Source organism: Galendromus occidentalis, unplaced genomic scaffold (genome assembly GCF_000255335.2).
Source record: "Galendromus occidentalis unplaced genomic scaffold, Mocc_1.1 scf7180000076295, whole genome shotgun sequence".
NCBI lineage: Eukaryota > Metazoa > Arthropoda > Arachnida > Mesostigmata > Phytoseiidae > Galendromus > Galendromus occidentalis.
The window spans coordinates 385,018-400,728 of NW_003804284.1; the positions used below are offsets into that span (position 1 = coordinate 385,018).

At 50.7% G+C, this 15,711-nt stretch overlaps 2 protein-coding genes across 2 annotated transcripts; both read left to right on the plus strand.

Annotated features, from left to right (window-relative positions):
* The first annotated feature begins 3,317 nt into the window (after positions 1 to 3,317).
* On the plus strand, positions 3,318 to 4,851 carry LOC100899060 (cathepsin L1). Its single transcript, XM_003738682.2, has 2 exons — positions 3,318 to 4,027; positions 4,296 to 4,851. Exons 1-2 carry the CDS (start codon positions 3,488 to 3,490, stop codon positions 4,755 to 4,757), a joined length of 1,002 nt encoding a protein of 333 aa, XP_003738730.1. The 5' UTR covers positions 3,318 to 3,487; the 3' UTR covers positions 4,758 to 4,851.
* Positions 4,852 to 7,969: 3,118 nt separating this feature from the next.
* LOC100902578 (cathepsin L1-like) lies at positions 7,970 to 13,814 on the plus strand. The gene is made up of 3 exons (XM_003738705.1): positions 7,970 to 8,065; positions 10,441 to 11,001; positions 13,356 to 13,814. Exons 1-3 carry the CDS (start codon positions 7,970 to 7,972, stop codon positions 13,812 to 13,814), a joined length of 1,116 nt encoding a protein of 371 aa, XP_003738753.1.
* The last annotated feature ends 1,897 nt before the right edge of the window (positions 13,815 to 15,711 follow it).

Genomic DNA, 15,711 nt, shown 5'->3' on the forward strand with positions numbered 1-15,711 from the left:
CTCCGAAACAACGGAGAGGACGGAACATTACCGTACTCATAAGTCGTCGCGAGGGATTGTGACTTATAACAACTCGCTCTCGCGACTCGGGAAGCGCGTTGACATCCGCGAACCCCCTAGGCCCTAGAGCCCCACAGATGGCAGCGCCGTCCAGAACGAAAAATTGAGGCATGTCCAGCCACGGATTGAATTGATCTTTGTATAACCGTATGCATCATCTGCAATGGACGTGAAAGTGATAGTTCCGAATATGAGGATTGCCTCAAGATTCCGTCGATGAGAAGGACTTTTGATGTTCTATTCGAGAAATCTTGGTTCGTGATTATTGAAATATGATCTACATGATTAATAATATTTTGAATTGAAGATTGGAGTAAATGCATGAACTAGAACGGGGGCGCCGGTTGAGCTGCATCAATGACACAATTCACAACGGAACTCATGAGATCCGTCAGCTCTTCCCTGCGATGCGTATCCCCCACATCAGAGCTACTGGTAGTAGTACATATTAACCTGTATCTTTCCTCTCGTAGCATTCCGCGTGCTGGCTGAGCAGATAGGGCGTTCGACGCATGCAGCCGCATCGCCGCGTCACGAGGGCCCTCAGGCTGATCCCCGGAGGACTTCAATTATTCCTCTCTTTCTTTATGGCTCTCAATCAGCAATAACTTAAGAGGCTAGATATGAATCGGCATCGTAGAATATGGAAAAGCAAACGCTTGTTCGTGCTCTCTTACCGCTGCATTATGGCGGCGAGGGAGTTATCATAGCTTCTAGACTCTTACCAGCTTGAAAATAATTTCGCAATGATGTCGTATTGCAGTCTCATCGCTACTGCGGACTCTACCGCCCACTTATCAGTCTCTGCGAATATCGGCGCCTCCGGTGTCAAACTATGCAACAAAAATACCTTTCGACGGGATGGCCTCCATGCGGTCGGTCGAAAACGGGAAATACCTGCAGCGAGCTGAGCTTCATGAGGATGGTCTCCGAAGTATGATCTCATCTTTCGTACTATGCAACAATTCAATTGAAGGGTACTGAGAACAACGTGGACTGCTGTGGGTAACTTCGTCAGCAACTTCTGATTAGTGAAGCGCTAACGCTTAACTTTATTGGACTTTCATAGAAGCCTGACCGGCCTAAGCTAGAAGGTTCTACTACGACCAAGCATCCCTACATCTCCCCGCTCAAGTTGGTGACCATCCCCAACCGAAAAGACTGCGAGTTTTACATTCTCGAGCGGGTTGAATACGACGCTGCGGCGGATCCTGTGAACATGCTTGTTCCAGCCCGAGCGGCTCGGAAATGCCTTCTCGGAACTCGACGGTTTCACTTTCCACGGCCGGCCCTGGCACTGCGTCGCCCACCGAGTCGTCAAACCCGTGCTGGTAGTCCGGCACGCCGTCAGGCGTTAGTGCATATTCCGACGCGTCATCGGCATCTTCGGGGACTAACGGTGCTTGTGGAGCCTTGGTTGTCGGTGGGAAGAGAACGGCGAGAGGACACCCGAAGAATTCTTCCAAGTCGTCGTTTTCTCTCGAAAGGGATCCATTCCCCTCTGGCGGGACCTCTGCCGGGATGGCTCGAGCCCCTCCGGACGATCTCTTCCAAAGCTGGTTGCGGTGCCGCACGAGCAGTCCGTCGTCAGAGTCCAGGACGACCATAGCTTTCCCCCGGAAACTCCGAACCGTGGCAGGAACGCGCTTACCGTTAGACAGCTGTACGGTTACCGTCTCCCCCACCGAGAAATGGCGTTCGCGCGTTCCATGTTGAGCATCGTACTGATCCTTGACAGATCTCTGATATGCGGTATGCGGCGACGAATCCTTCACGGGCTTGTAGATGTCGAACGGGGTCTTGATATCACGACCAAAAAATTTCCTTGCTGGAGTATCGTCATTGATCGTCGCGTTCGGAGTGTAGTTGTACGCCGAGATTACGCTGTCGAGTGACCCCGCGGACGCGTCGAGAGATGAGCAATAGTGTCCTACACTACCCATGAGGACTTCCTTCAGCACCGAGCCTCGTGACTTATGACGTACTATTACGTCGCAACGGAATTTGACTCGGGTCCAGATTGTGGAGCCCACCACACCGGAATTTTCCTATTATCCCACTATTCAGGTCTAGATGTATACATATTATGATGACAATAACCTCGCTTGCCTCCAGAGTTCAAGCGGCTCTCGAGTACAATACTATATAATAACTCTTCTCGTTTGGAACCGGGACGGACGTGGTTGATGTTTCTAAACACGGGACTGAAATGCACAGTGGACTTACTCATTCTAATTTCGTTACAATCTGATTTCAGCGGCGAGCTTCCATCCCAGCTTATAGGGGAACTCCTTCTTTCTCTCCGGGAGCATGTGTCTTCCCCTCCAAGACGGATTTATGCTCGAGATCTCGGTGAACAAAGGCTCACGATGGAGATACCATACTATATCTCCAGATACCATATCTATGATATCATTAGTTTGAGGCGTCCTCATCAGATGGTCTTCGACCGAAGTCTAATCCTTTTTTGTCTTCCACAATCGAAGCAAGAGGCCTGGGAGGAAACCTCTTCCATCGGTGTGTTTTTCGTTCCTTGCACGTCCCGGTAGACGAATTCGTTAGACTACATAATACATTTATTCCCTTTACCGCGCAAGAAGTTCCTATACTGGCGTCAGTCCGCAAGCGTATTCAGGAGTAGGCTCTCCATTAGATCTCTCATGGAGTCTGAGTATGTGATCCCGAGGATGGGTGAAATTCTCGAGTCTCGCTCCGGGTGCCACATCGTCATGTCACGCCCCGTGTGGGAGGCACATTTCCCTTCCATCCTGCATCCTGGGCTTGACCTCGACGAAGAGCTCCTCTATAATGTAATTTTTAGAGAAATGTAGCTCCGAGCAGCGTGCAGCGAACGAAACGAACGGCTTTCGAGGAAATCACGCGGTCAGGAAAACGAAACGGCGATGTGCGCTCTGCGCTCTACATGTTCCATGATGAGCGGTGTAGAGAGGAATATGAAGAGCTCGATAAGTTCACAATACGATACGGTTTTTTCACTCCGAACCGTGACGTCCAGAGCTCATAGAAGCTTTCTGAGTAATAGGATTATCATCCTCCGCTGATTCTATTCATTTTCTCCCGGAGTGAGGTGTCACGTCCGCCAAAATCTGGCGACTGGTCGGACAGAGAGCTACTCCGTCTGGCCTTTCGAGAGAACGCCCACGATACAGAGAGCCGTCACGTATTTAATTCGTAAGACGCTAGTTAATCCAGCCGATACGGAGTCGAGGATCCGTCTGCAGAAATCACGTGTTGATCGATTAGGCCACCGAGAGCTCGCTGCCACGGACAGACTGAGCGTGAGGGTTACCCAGCTCCCGCGTTCGCGATCTTGAAAACGAATCTCTCGTCGCGGCCTTGAAGTATAAAACTTGCTCCAGTCGCTCAGCATCGAGTCTCTGACGTGAAGTGCTGCCGACGCGTCACAATGTTCGGCGTTGCCACTGTTCTTCTTGCTCTGCTGTGTGTCTCTAGGGCCGACTGGGCATCGTACAAGCGAGAATTTAACAAGACCTACCCCCCGGACGAAGATGCTCGCCGACAGAGAATATACGAGGAGTCTCTGCGGGAGATGACCGAGCACAACATTCTCTATGAGCGAAAGCTCACCACCTGGCGTCAAGGTCTGACGGTGTTTTCTGACATGACCGTGGAAGAACGATCGCGCTTCGCAGGAGCTCGCACTGACACGAGGAAGCTCTTCATGAAGCGCAAACACTTCGGTTCGGGATTCTACCAGGCATTCCAAGCTCCGGCTTCTATCGATTGGAGGGACAGCAAGTGCATCACGACACCGAAAAACCAGGACGGCTCTGGAGGATGCGCAAACAGTTGCTGGGCGTTTGCCACCACTGGTCTCCTGGAATATCATTACTGCATGCAGCACAGGACTCTGAAGAGTTTTTCCGAGAAGTATCTCGTCAATTGTGCAGGCAATCGGAACTGCAAAGCCGGAGATGTTGATAAGGTGAATTTCGTTTCCCGATTCTCGATTATTCTATATCGTTCTCGCTGATGTGAAATACCCGGTTGTTCCACCTGCGCATGTGGAATCGTGACTGAGAGGACCTCCTACCCCACGTAGACCCCATCTCGAGATGAGGATTTCTTGCGATTGACTCGAATGCGGAAGTCTTCTCTTTGATGAGACCTCTTCCAGGCGGCACTTCGGTGTGAGGACGATATACTACATGACGACATATACGTGACGACATTTATTTTTCTGTCCCTCTCAGGCGTTAGACCATGTGATCGCGACGAAGGAGATCCCTTCGGAGGAATCGTATCCCTACACGACTCACTATGAAGAATGTCGAGAGCCCGGAAGCGACACATTTAACATGAGTGACCTCGTCGGCTATGATAGACTTCAGGGTGATGAGGAGCTTCTGAGAGCTGTAGCCTTCCAAGGACCTGTCGCTGTCTACATGCTTACCGGAGGAACGAAATTGACTGCTTTCCGGACAACGAACGACGACGATATCTTCAGCGATGATTTCTGCGACCAGGCGGGACCACGGGTGATTGATCACGCAGTTTTGGTCGTGGGTTATGGATCCAACGTCAACGGAAAATATTGGCTCGTGAAGAACTCGTGGGGTACGGACTGGGGCCAGAAAGGGTACTTCAAAATTTCCCGGGATAGAGCAAATCACTGTCATATATCGGATTATTTGTTCGTTCCTAAGTACAAGTAGTCCCGACGATTCGATATTTTCCCGGTTTCTTTATTCTGTCATCACGCCCCAGCTTCAGACCATAATGAATGAAAACCGAATATTCGTGGGGTTTCGATAATGTGTTTTCGTTTTGCGATACACGGAAGTGTTCACGGGCATATACGCGGATCGTCGTAGGATGGGAGTTCCGCTCCAAGTATCGTATATTTGTACACTATGGGTATAGGTAAAGGGAACGCAGGAGCTCCATGACCATATACCGCATCTCCGCGGTGCTGAGATACGGAAGAAGAATCTCCCACGTGTTTGAAAGCGCGAGTACCTGGGAAACGATGGAGGCTGACATGATAATCCTAATGGATGCTACCCGGCGGCATTAAGATGCTTCGTCCATCTCACCCGTCGCCAGCGAGATGATTACACTCGCCACTCAGGCAGTGGCATGGCACGTGAAACGTGAACAACAATAGCTGGATTCTACGCAGACAATCTTTCGGGCTACTTCGGAGTGTTCCGTGAACCGATGCAGAGGTTGACAGCCAAACAAAGCCGTTACACGACCCGCGGTAGTCTGATCGACAATCCGGATGAGGTTGACCAATTTTGGAATGAGGTAGAGTCAGTTGTCGCGCGTGTGAGAACGACTCACAATAATTAGACTCTGCTGTCCGAAACAGCTGGTCCCACACCGAAGTTCGCATTGGAGGATCGTGCCGATCCGAGTCGTATACCGCCTGATTTTCAAAACAGATCCATGATCATCGGTCGATCAAAGATCCACGGCAACCCCTGAACCTCTGCACAGCTCGGGAGCATTCGAGCACCCTATCGTTCCGCCGTCGTATTTTCCTACGTTATGAGGTTTCGACAGGTCACTTTCTAGTTTTCTTTCTACAGCCCCTCTGTCCATATCCATCTCTCGCCACGGCATTTTCCGCTCTGCGCCTTCTAGTCCCACCGAAGTTGAAGCCGCACGGAGGAGAAACATGTCGACTGGAACATCACGACAAGTCTGTGAAGAAGTCGGCCGAGCTAAATATACGTACCCTGTGACCAAAAGCGCTAAGCGATGCGTGAAGGTCTGGCCGGACCTTCTCACCTGACTCAGAAAGGCCGTTCGTCTGTCACCGGAACTCGGACAGAAATGAGGAATTTCTTACGCCGCATTGACATTGCACAATCCGTCCCTTATCTATCCGACCAATAAGAGCCTCTCGCCGATCCGGTGGGCAAGCTTCTGCATCACTAAAGCGATGAAGCGGAGCCGGAGCTCTCAGGGATGCTCGAGAACTTTTTCGGCATTCGGCACTTCAGGTTTCTCCCATCAATATTGAAGAAATACCGAGCGTGAAAACTGATGAGGGATCTCGTGGATTGCGCCCTCGACGCCCCTGCCCGGTCAAACGGCGAGCTATCGATGCGCTGGATCGACTATCTCTTGTTCCATGTACTCAAAGACTCGCCTTCCCTTGCCTCAAGCTCAGGAGTCGCGGGGAACCGACAAACTCTGCTGGAGACTTCGCCATCAGCTCGAGCGGCCGTCTTCCGGGGGAAGTTTTCCCTGGGGCTATCCAAGAATGGGAATGGGATTCAGAAATAAACCTCTGGCAAACTTCGAGCTTCGTAAATATCCGGCATTCTGTCTCCTCTCGTGGTAGCATGGGGGCATGACTTCATGCAGAAAGTCTCGAATCAGCAGTTTTCCTTGAGTCAGATGTTCGTGAAGGAGTTTTGGGGGCGGCTCGAAGGTCAAGACGAGGTTCTGTGGGCGCTCAGTCATAAAACTTGATTAGCAGTGGGTAGTTCCGAGGTCGTTCTGGTACACGAATGAATCCATCTGAATAACAGTAAAGGAGCTGTTAGTATTTTCGATCGATCTCGCTGGCTCGGCTCAATGAATCAGCTCTTCCCAAAATGGATTTTGTAAGTTCTGACATTTTCCTGTCGCGAGCCCACTGTGGAGAGCAGAATGGATCGCACAAGAACAGATTCTCTCAGGACCTCAAAAATGTTAGAATTCCGAGAGCGGATAGCTTTCGGAGTCTTGTGCCAACTTTCCTAGACCGCAGGCGAGCAGGGGAGCCGATTTTCCGTCGTTCCAGCTCTCGACGGGCGCTCCAAGAAAAACCTCTATTGCTCGGATTTGAACCCAGTCACCCGATACAATATGTCCGGCCACAGGAGAATGCGGTGTTTCGCCTCTAGAAAAACTCCCCTTCCCAGAAGCGAGTTTCGGGACTGCTTAGGGTCTCCGAAAGCCTGTCGGTCACGAAGTCTCGACGGTCGCTGAGAATGAGTCATAGCGTGATACCGAAGGAAGATACCTGGGCAGCAGCCTACCCACTATCCACCCAGGAGCTGGATGGGGATCTGGCCCTCCCCCGCACCCGGGAATTGTTCGTCGAGCGTGAGTAGAGGAACGGATCACCATTTTGGATCACAGCCCCACACGGGTCCAAACCCAGCCTACCTCCTAGAGAAAATGCTGGGTACGGCCCTGCACATATGTCCGAATACTTGGAATAGTGTCGTCCGATCACTATTCGCAGAACAGGGGATCTTCCCGAGCGAGTTCCTTCAACAAAAAATAAGCATCGTATCCTCGGCTGGCGAGATACTCAGCTGGTACTACTGGAGTCACATAGTGTCCCGAGCACGGCTGGGCACTCCGGAAAGGGTCGGGGGCGGGATAGAGATCGCTGCTTTCAGTGTGCTCAGGAAAGTATTCGCCACAGTCGAGAGGGCGTTCTCGGTTTCACGGTCCGTCACACAGCTGTCAGCTGAATATCATCATGCGACTTCTCTAGCGCGGGCGATTGGCTTCAAGTAACTGCGGTATCGGTATTGCTCTGACTGATAAAAGTTCGCAAATCGTGTGCAATGCTCAATTGCATGAAATTAATTATCAGTGACTCGAGGGGGCTCTGAACGATCTTCCCTCAACCTTTGAATGGGCTCCCTCAGCCCGATAGGAAATCAATATCAAGGATCGTAGATGAGGTTTCCAAATATATTGCAGTGCGAATGATATCTCGGAATATGTGGAGTTGCTTATATAGCTCTGCTCTAGCCGAGTTCCTTCGAGTTGGGTGCTCACATTTTGCACAATCATGAATACATTTCATATAAGCTCTCGACGCGCTTTCAGTATTGCGGGCAGGCATCGGAATTACCGTTTAGTACACGAGCTGACGAGCGACTTTTCGATAAGTCATGGGTGAGGAACGGCGATGGCGATCTACCTGGTCACGCTGAACCGGAACGAAGTTGCGCAGACTGAAATCGACGAGACGGGCTCGTACCTCCTGTCGCGTTGCGGGAAAACGGCAAGTCGGCGGGATTGATGACGTCAAAGCTTTTGGAGCCAACTCTCTTACGGCGCTGTGAGACAAACGATTCGTATTCATTCGGAAGGAAGAGTCCGACCAACTCCGCTCGAATCTCCCACGATTGTTCCCCTCGACAGGGAGATGAATCCGCAGAATGCCAGACGATGGAGTTCCCGCGATTTCAACTCAAGAATGGTAGAAAGGGGAGATGGCGCTCGTTCACACGAATCGCTTGTGCCCGATGAAATATCGACCCTCGGGGCTCGGAGTACACACCGAAATTCCGAGAGCTGCCGCCATCGGAGTGCTCCAAGCGGGAGGTCGCTCTCACCGCCGCCGCGCTGCGATGTGGACACAGTCGGAGCGCACCCCCAGATCATCAGTAAAATAAGATACGCCTCTTCGGTAGCTGCTCGAGGAGCGACGAATGTGGGAGACGAATAGCCCGAAGAAGAAGCGGGGGGAAGAGCTTCGTCGGCGCACTGCTAAACGCGCTTGGCATCGTCTGTCGGGTGACCTGGCATGGCTTTCACCATTTTATGTGTTTGAGTCCGGGCTGTTTTGAGCCTGAAGAATGCACACGCGAACTCTGCGGTTCTACCGACATAGGTAGATACCATATTATGACTTGAACATGTACCCTAAAATCCTCTCTCAGGGAAGCGGTGGAAGAGCTCACCAGCATCAACACAGAGATATCAATTGCTGCCAATACCTGATGAATAAATCTGTTATATGTATACATAGAACACAGGCGTTAGCGTCGCGTCGGGGAGATTATGGGAAAATTCTTTTTTCGGCACCAGCGGAATCCTCTGAGATATTAGTCATCATCGGAGGGCACCTCGATGTCAGGACTCAGAGCCGAAGGAAGGTATTGCAAGGTGGGTTTATCATCGGTCTGGAACCTCGTTGGGAATGTCACCGGGAGCTTCGCTGCGGTGTACGGGATGTGGATTGTCTCGCTGTCTTGTGAGGATAAGGATTGATTGGGGGAAGCAAAATTCCCTAGAACTCGGAGGATGCGAATCTAGAAAGACATATTGGTGGACGTGAAGTCTGTGGGAACCAGAAAAAAATGTCGAGAACGTTTGGCGTATCTCGGGGGTGTTCGGAGGCATAGAATGCATAGATAGTCCTCTGTCGCGAGAGGGTCGTCTCACAGAAGCTCATATTTGAAAGACGAATGCCCGAGCTGAAGGGGAAAATCTCGAGGGAACAACCTTATATGGAGGACTCTCTGTCTCACTTGTTCCTGCCTGCAGGGGATGACCAGAATCAAGAGTGAGTTCATGGAATATGAGTGAATTCGGAGTCAATGAGTGATGAAGGCCGCGGTGATGAATATCTATGGTACTCGACTCGATCGTGGTCTGGGGTTCAACTGAAGTCTAATTCAGAAGACCGCAGCCTTCATGTTATGCCTTCTCATCTTCCTTCCGATATTCATTTTCCCAGCTCTCTCAACTCTTTTCTCGGACGACTCCTTTGAAAATGATCAGTAGACCCTGCTGAAGAGCCAGCTGATTCGCGCGAAGTAGTGTGAGGTAGGGTTCGGTGAGAACGAACGGAGCATGATAGTATTAGGCTATCCGAATCCTAGGCAGGGGAGAATGTAGATTAACTCGAGTCGGGCTGCGAACCATGAAGCCTAACCCAAGCTGTCCGATTTCCATCCCAGGAAGGATTCAGTGCCGAACAGAACCTGACATGTCGGGCCTCTTGTCTCACCTCTCAACCCCTGGAGTCATCATTTCCAGATCGTAGATAGAAATTCCGCTCAATTGCTACTGCGCTCAGAAAGCGATGCACTTACGAGCTGACCCTCTTGAGATAGCTGCAAAGAATCACCAACTCTCAGGCATTGACGGGTCTAAAATGTCTGACATGATACTCTATCAAAGATTGATTAGGAATCGCGGCCAGTTCTTGGCATTGGCGCGAATCTCGACCTCGACGCGAAAATTCATGGGCGAGGTTTCTCATGAGATAAGGAGTGAGTACGTCGACTGGAACATGGCGATGATTGGATGAATGTTGGAAATCGCGTCGAATCTTGTCGACGCTGGCGAATGATCAGAAGGGCCGTCGATGGCGGTCTATTCCCTCATTATGGTTTATCAAACATTTCACCCGCTCAGTAGACGCGGGAAAGAGCTTGTATTTGACGTGTGGCCTCCGTTGACGCACGAAGCGATAGAGTTTTTTCCCCGTCCGAATCTCTGTCGGCGAGGCGATTGAAGGCCAGCGATTGCACACGCTATCTGGTGCAGAAAGACTCCTCGATAATCTCAATATTCGAGCCTCGGTCGCTTGTGTGTAATAAAAGAGTCCAAACGGCCACTGCGGATCAGCTGGGATTCTTCGATCAGAGGCCCTACCGAGACATCACCATGTTCTTCCGCGTCGCGTTCGTCGTCGGTCTGTGGTGTCTCTCAAGTGCGGACTGGGCATCGTACAAGCGTAAATTCAACAAAAACTACTCGTCCGTTGAAGATGCTTTCCGACGTCAGATATACGAGGAGTCCACACGCAACAACATCGAGCACAACATTCTCTACGATTTGAAGCTTGTCACGTGGCGAAGGGGTCCGACCATGTTCTCCGACATGACTGCTGAAGAGCGCTCGGGCTTCCTTGGGGCTCTTCCTCCGACCGCGAATTTCTCCGCGCCACCTGAGTATCTCGGTCCCGAGCTTTGGGAGGGAGAACCTCCAGCCTCCGTCGACTATCGGACGAATCCGTGCCTCACACCACCGAAAGACCAAGGTGCCAGTACGGCCGCATGCTCTCGGAACTGCTGGGCCTTCGCAACGATAGGACTCCTCGAGTTCCGTTACTGCGCAAGAGAAGGGACGCAGCAGAGGTTCTCAGAGAAATATCTCGTGAATTGCGCAGACAATCGGAGCTGTGAAGGGGGTCACATTGATAAGGTAAGTTCGACCCCGTCCCTTTCCATCGAATGCGATAATCTTGAACTGTTCGTGTGCAAGGAAAGGATAGGGGTAAGGCCCGGAGTCGAAGCGATTTTCCACTTAGGATACGTGATGATGGTCGTGGGGAACTTGAGGCTCGTGGAAGTAGTTGAGTAGTTTTCGGATCTTGGAGGAGCGAACCTTGTTCCCTCGGGCACTGCTTTCGTGACCATTGTGACTCATAATTCAAATGGTAAGCTATGGAAGCACCTGAGCAATGGGACCTCGGATCAACCATTCATTAATCCATCGATCCATGTTTCCGGGGTCCGAGTCCAGTCCCAGTTTGCATATTTGGCGCGCGAGCTTCCCGAAAAGTGATGCGAAGTTTCTCTTTAATAATCTCAGCATCTCCTCGTAAGTAACGCCTGATTGTGTGCCTTCGGGAGCGGTGGGTCGCTTGGGTACCTCCCAGAAAGCAACTTTCTTAGGACGTCGGAGGCCACGATCTGGTTAATGCTGAAGTTAGATTCGAAAATCAATCTTGCTATATCATTCCTCAATGAATTCTTCGTGGGAAGGAATGATTTTTCCCGAAGCTGTTCCTGTTTCTTCCGCGCAGGTTCCTTTCGGAATGCTGGACGTTCCTCCTCCGCGGCGAGTTCTGTCAGTGGGTCTCGCAGAGACCCCCGGTTGACGTTTGGCGTTCACGATTCGGTTCTGGGGATCGAAGATCCGGGGATGGGGCTGTCCTCCGTGATTCCGTGCTGTGTCAGCAAATGTTTCGGGTACTCGTGTTTCTTACATTCTTGAGATCCAGGGATCGAAGTAGGAGACAATATGAAGCGTGCGAAAAAACACTTTCATCAATTGGGATCTGTTTTATCTCGAACTTATCCAGCCTTCGGAAGGTCGGTGATTCGGAGAGTCTCGGAAGCGACAGTCTCCCATCCGACGTCGATTTTCCGCAATGCCCTGAACTCATGCCGATTTCGACAGCTCGACGCTCTGTCGGCTTATTTTCGAAATTTCCGATGACATTTTAAAACCCCCATAAGTCGGGACGAGGGTATCGCATCGGCTCGGTGTGGTGTGTGGTCGGCATCTTGTAGCGCGGGAAAAGAGCTGTCGATTCGTCCATTTACTTTGAAAAATCCGTTCACCTGGAGCTGAGAAAAATTCGTCTGCCATTTGGAAGTAACGGTCAAAAAAATAGAGCCACCCATAATAGAGCTGGAAGGGAAGGCGAAAGGTCGTCTCGTTGATCCTTGCATAGCTCCTCGAAAACTGGTCCGATTTCGGAAAATAGAAGAGCGATTCCGCTGTACGGAGGACGAGCTTTCCGATGCAAGTAACGGAGAGTCGAATTTTCGTCCTCCAGCTCCATTATGGAGGGTGGCTCTATTTTTTCGACCGTTACTTCCAAATAGCAGACGATTTTTTTCCCAGCTCCAGGTGAACGGATTTTTCAAAGTAAATATACGAATCGACAGTTCTTTTCCTGCGCTACAAGATGCCGACCACACCGAGCCCATGCGATACCCTCGTCCCGACTTATGAGGGTTTTGAAATGACATTGGAAATTTCGAAAATGAGCGAAACTGAGACGGCTGTAACTCCCTCAAAACGTATTCAAATGTCTGAAGTGACGTGTTCATTGGAAAGCCCATCCATTTCTCTTCAATTTGAAAAAAAAAACGTCCGATTCGGTAGATTTTCTAAAATGTTACGGACCTCCGAAAAAAGAAGAAGAAGTTTTTAGGTGGCTCTATTATTTTGACCGCCACTGTATGTATATCGAACTCCAAGGAGCTCACCTCCGTACAAACGACGCACTGTGCTTGGTCGGAATTTTTCCCGAACCAGTTCCAAACCTAGCTCTTGGGCCTATCGGCGTATGGAGATCGGTTCATTCTTGCAATGGATTCTCGAAAAATTTACACTTCTTTGAACTTCACGAATCAGACCACGATCATCTGTGTCAGCTTGAGTCGCATACGTGCATGTTCATACTGCGATCGGACCTCCATTCAAGAGAAAAGTACCCCCATCCGGGGAACTCGTCCCTCTGAAACTCGCGCGACTCGAAGGATTTTCATTATGCCCGGGTGCGAGATGATTGGAAGAGGGCTCTCGCTCCCGGAGGAGCCCTTCTCCAATTAGAACGGGCATTGAAGCACTAAATCTCTCAGAGGACTGATAATCGAAGAACCCTTCTATCGCCTCCCCCTGGAATTGAGCGATGTCTCCCCTGCGGTTCCAGAACTGAATTTTTGGTGCGGTTCCTGCGGTTCCGGAACCGCTGCAAAGCCCAGTGAGGACCGGGACGAATCTTTCGTCAAAACTTCTACATATGCTTCTGCTTCTTCCAGGCACTGGAGTTCGTGATCGAGAAGCAGAAGATCCCCTCAGAGGCTTCGTATCCTTACACGCTTTCGAAAGAGCCTTGCCGTGAACCCTATGTGGACCTTTTCGACATGAAAGATCTCGTGGGTTATGAGATTCTCCATGGCGATGAAGCTCTTCTGCGAGCTGTTGCTTTCCGCGGACCCGTCGCAGTATACATGTGGACCAACATGACCGGTCTGCAGGACTTCACGCCGGGTGAAGATGATATTTTCTCGAGTGCGGTTTGCGACAACCTCGAGCCCGGAGCATACGACCACGCAGTCATGGTTGTCGGCTATGGTTCGAATGCTCAAGGCAAATATTGGATCATCAGAAACTCTTGGGGCCCGCTCTGGGGCCAACATGGCTACGCCAAAATATCCAGGGACAAGGTGAACCATTGTCACATCTCCGACTCCGTCTTCGTCCCTAAGTACGCTTGATTTACGCCTGATGGGTTCCTCCTCTAGAGCAGAGATGAAATAAAGTTTTAATTTCTTGATAGCATTCCTCTGACCGGCTGGAGAAATCACTCAGCACTGCCACTATACGTTGACGTCGATCGCGTAAGATCGGCGAGATAATCACGAAACCAGATCCGCGAGACTGAGATCTGTTCCACTACGAAACTTTTTGCGAAGCTTCTGTTTTACAAATACGGAATGACCGATCACCTGGGTTCTATAGAAACATCGCCGCCAATAAATTGATAAGGCGAGAACTTCAATTATGAGGACGCTTCCGAAGATTTCTCGTCATATTCGTCTCCACGACCTCGCGAAACCTTGGCGCGGCCGATCATCAGGTACCTCTGCTGAAGGCGCGAGCGTCCCCGGAACTCAGCCCCTTAAGGAGCTCAACCAGCATCAGAAGCTCTAGGGACAGAGGGACAAAATCAAATATGCCATAGAGCATCTCCAGTTCTGCCACTAGCACAGAACCGGATTCTTCGAGCGTCTTTTCAAGAAGTTGACCAGATATTTCGAACCTTAATAGGAGCGTTATCTTATCATTAGCGCTAGGTACATATGAGCTCCTATCCGACGCCAACAGGACGCCCATCTCGTAGTTCTTCATCCAACTGAAAAGGTCAACGGGGAGGTAATCAGGGATATGATCGTTGGTGGCGATGACTTCGAGTTCGAAAAGCTGTCGATCGAAAGTTCCACCATCCATCCACGTCAGGCTGAAATAGCTCTCCGACCCTACTTCCGAAGTCTGGGAGCGATAATCATGGAAGCAGTACACAACGAATCGAACCCTTCGCTGCGGTTTAGAAGAATTCCGCACCGCGATCAAGAGGTACGAAACCCGGCCAGACGGTACGCGATCCAATCGAAAGCTTGCTGCCGGAAACACGAAACGTTCCAGACTTGGGTCGACGTTTTCTCGAGATTCCCCGAACAACAGAAAACTTCAACAATTTCGGGGAGAGAGGAGGCGGTATATGTCTCCCGGAAGCGGGCTCAACCTCGGTGTAGGATTGTCATCTCTTGACAGCACGGAAACTATCCTACGTCAATCTCCAGAGCGCTTCTAAAGGTCTCGCTTTCTTGATGCAATGGCCGCGATGAGATCCCCAAACAAAGGCTCCAAAATGATCACCGTGTGGCGTGCTCTCGGTATGGGCTGTCTCCTAACAGAAAAAAAACCGCCCACCAATGTCGCGAGCTCCTTAGAGTAAAATGAGGAAGTCACTTGATGCAAGAGCATCTCTTGAGGGTCGTACGGTGCGCTCGGAACCTTTGCGAACTAGCATCAATTATCGGATTGATGTAGCGTGAATTGAAAATCCTGCGAATTCAATGAGGTTTTGCACTCAGATGTAGGACTGAAAGGGGATAATCAACCAGACCTGAGGTGGATATCCTTCCGAAGATGCCAGATCGGAAATTCACCCCATAAAAAAGTTTCCACTGACAATGGCCTCAACCAGGGAGTGTCTTCCAATCTCCCCCCGAATTGTTGGAATCAATCAGCGAGCAGTCCGATGATAAGTCAGGCAGGCTCTCCTTCGGAACTTCGAGAATGAGGGTGCACGCCTTTACTCCGAAACATCAATGGGAGGCCTGATGTTGGACTCTCAATACTTCCGCCACGCAAAGGGGTCAACGGGGGCACTGCTGGTTGTAGGCTCGCTCCTCCGTTAGAGGATGGGAGCACCCGATGAGGTCCGTCTTTCGCATCCTTGTCCGTCCATAGTTCTCCGTCGTTGAGAATAGCATCAGATCGTTCTGCTTGAGAGCTAGAACTAGGATATTCCTCCTGTATCGACAGCCCGATCTCGGAGACGATCCTGTCCCGACGCACCGTCGCGGAAATCGTATCGAAACTCGATAC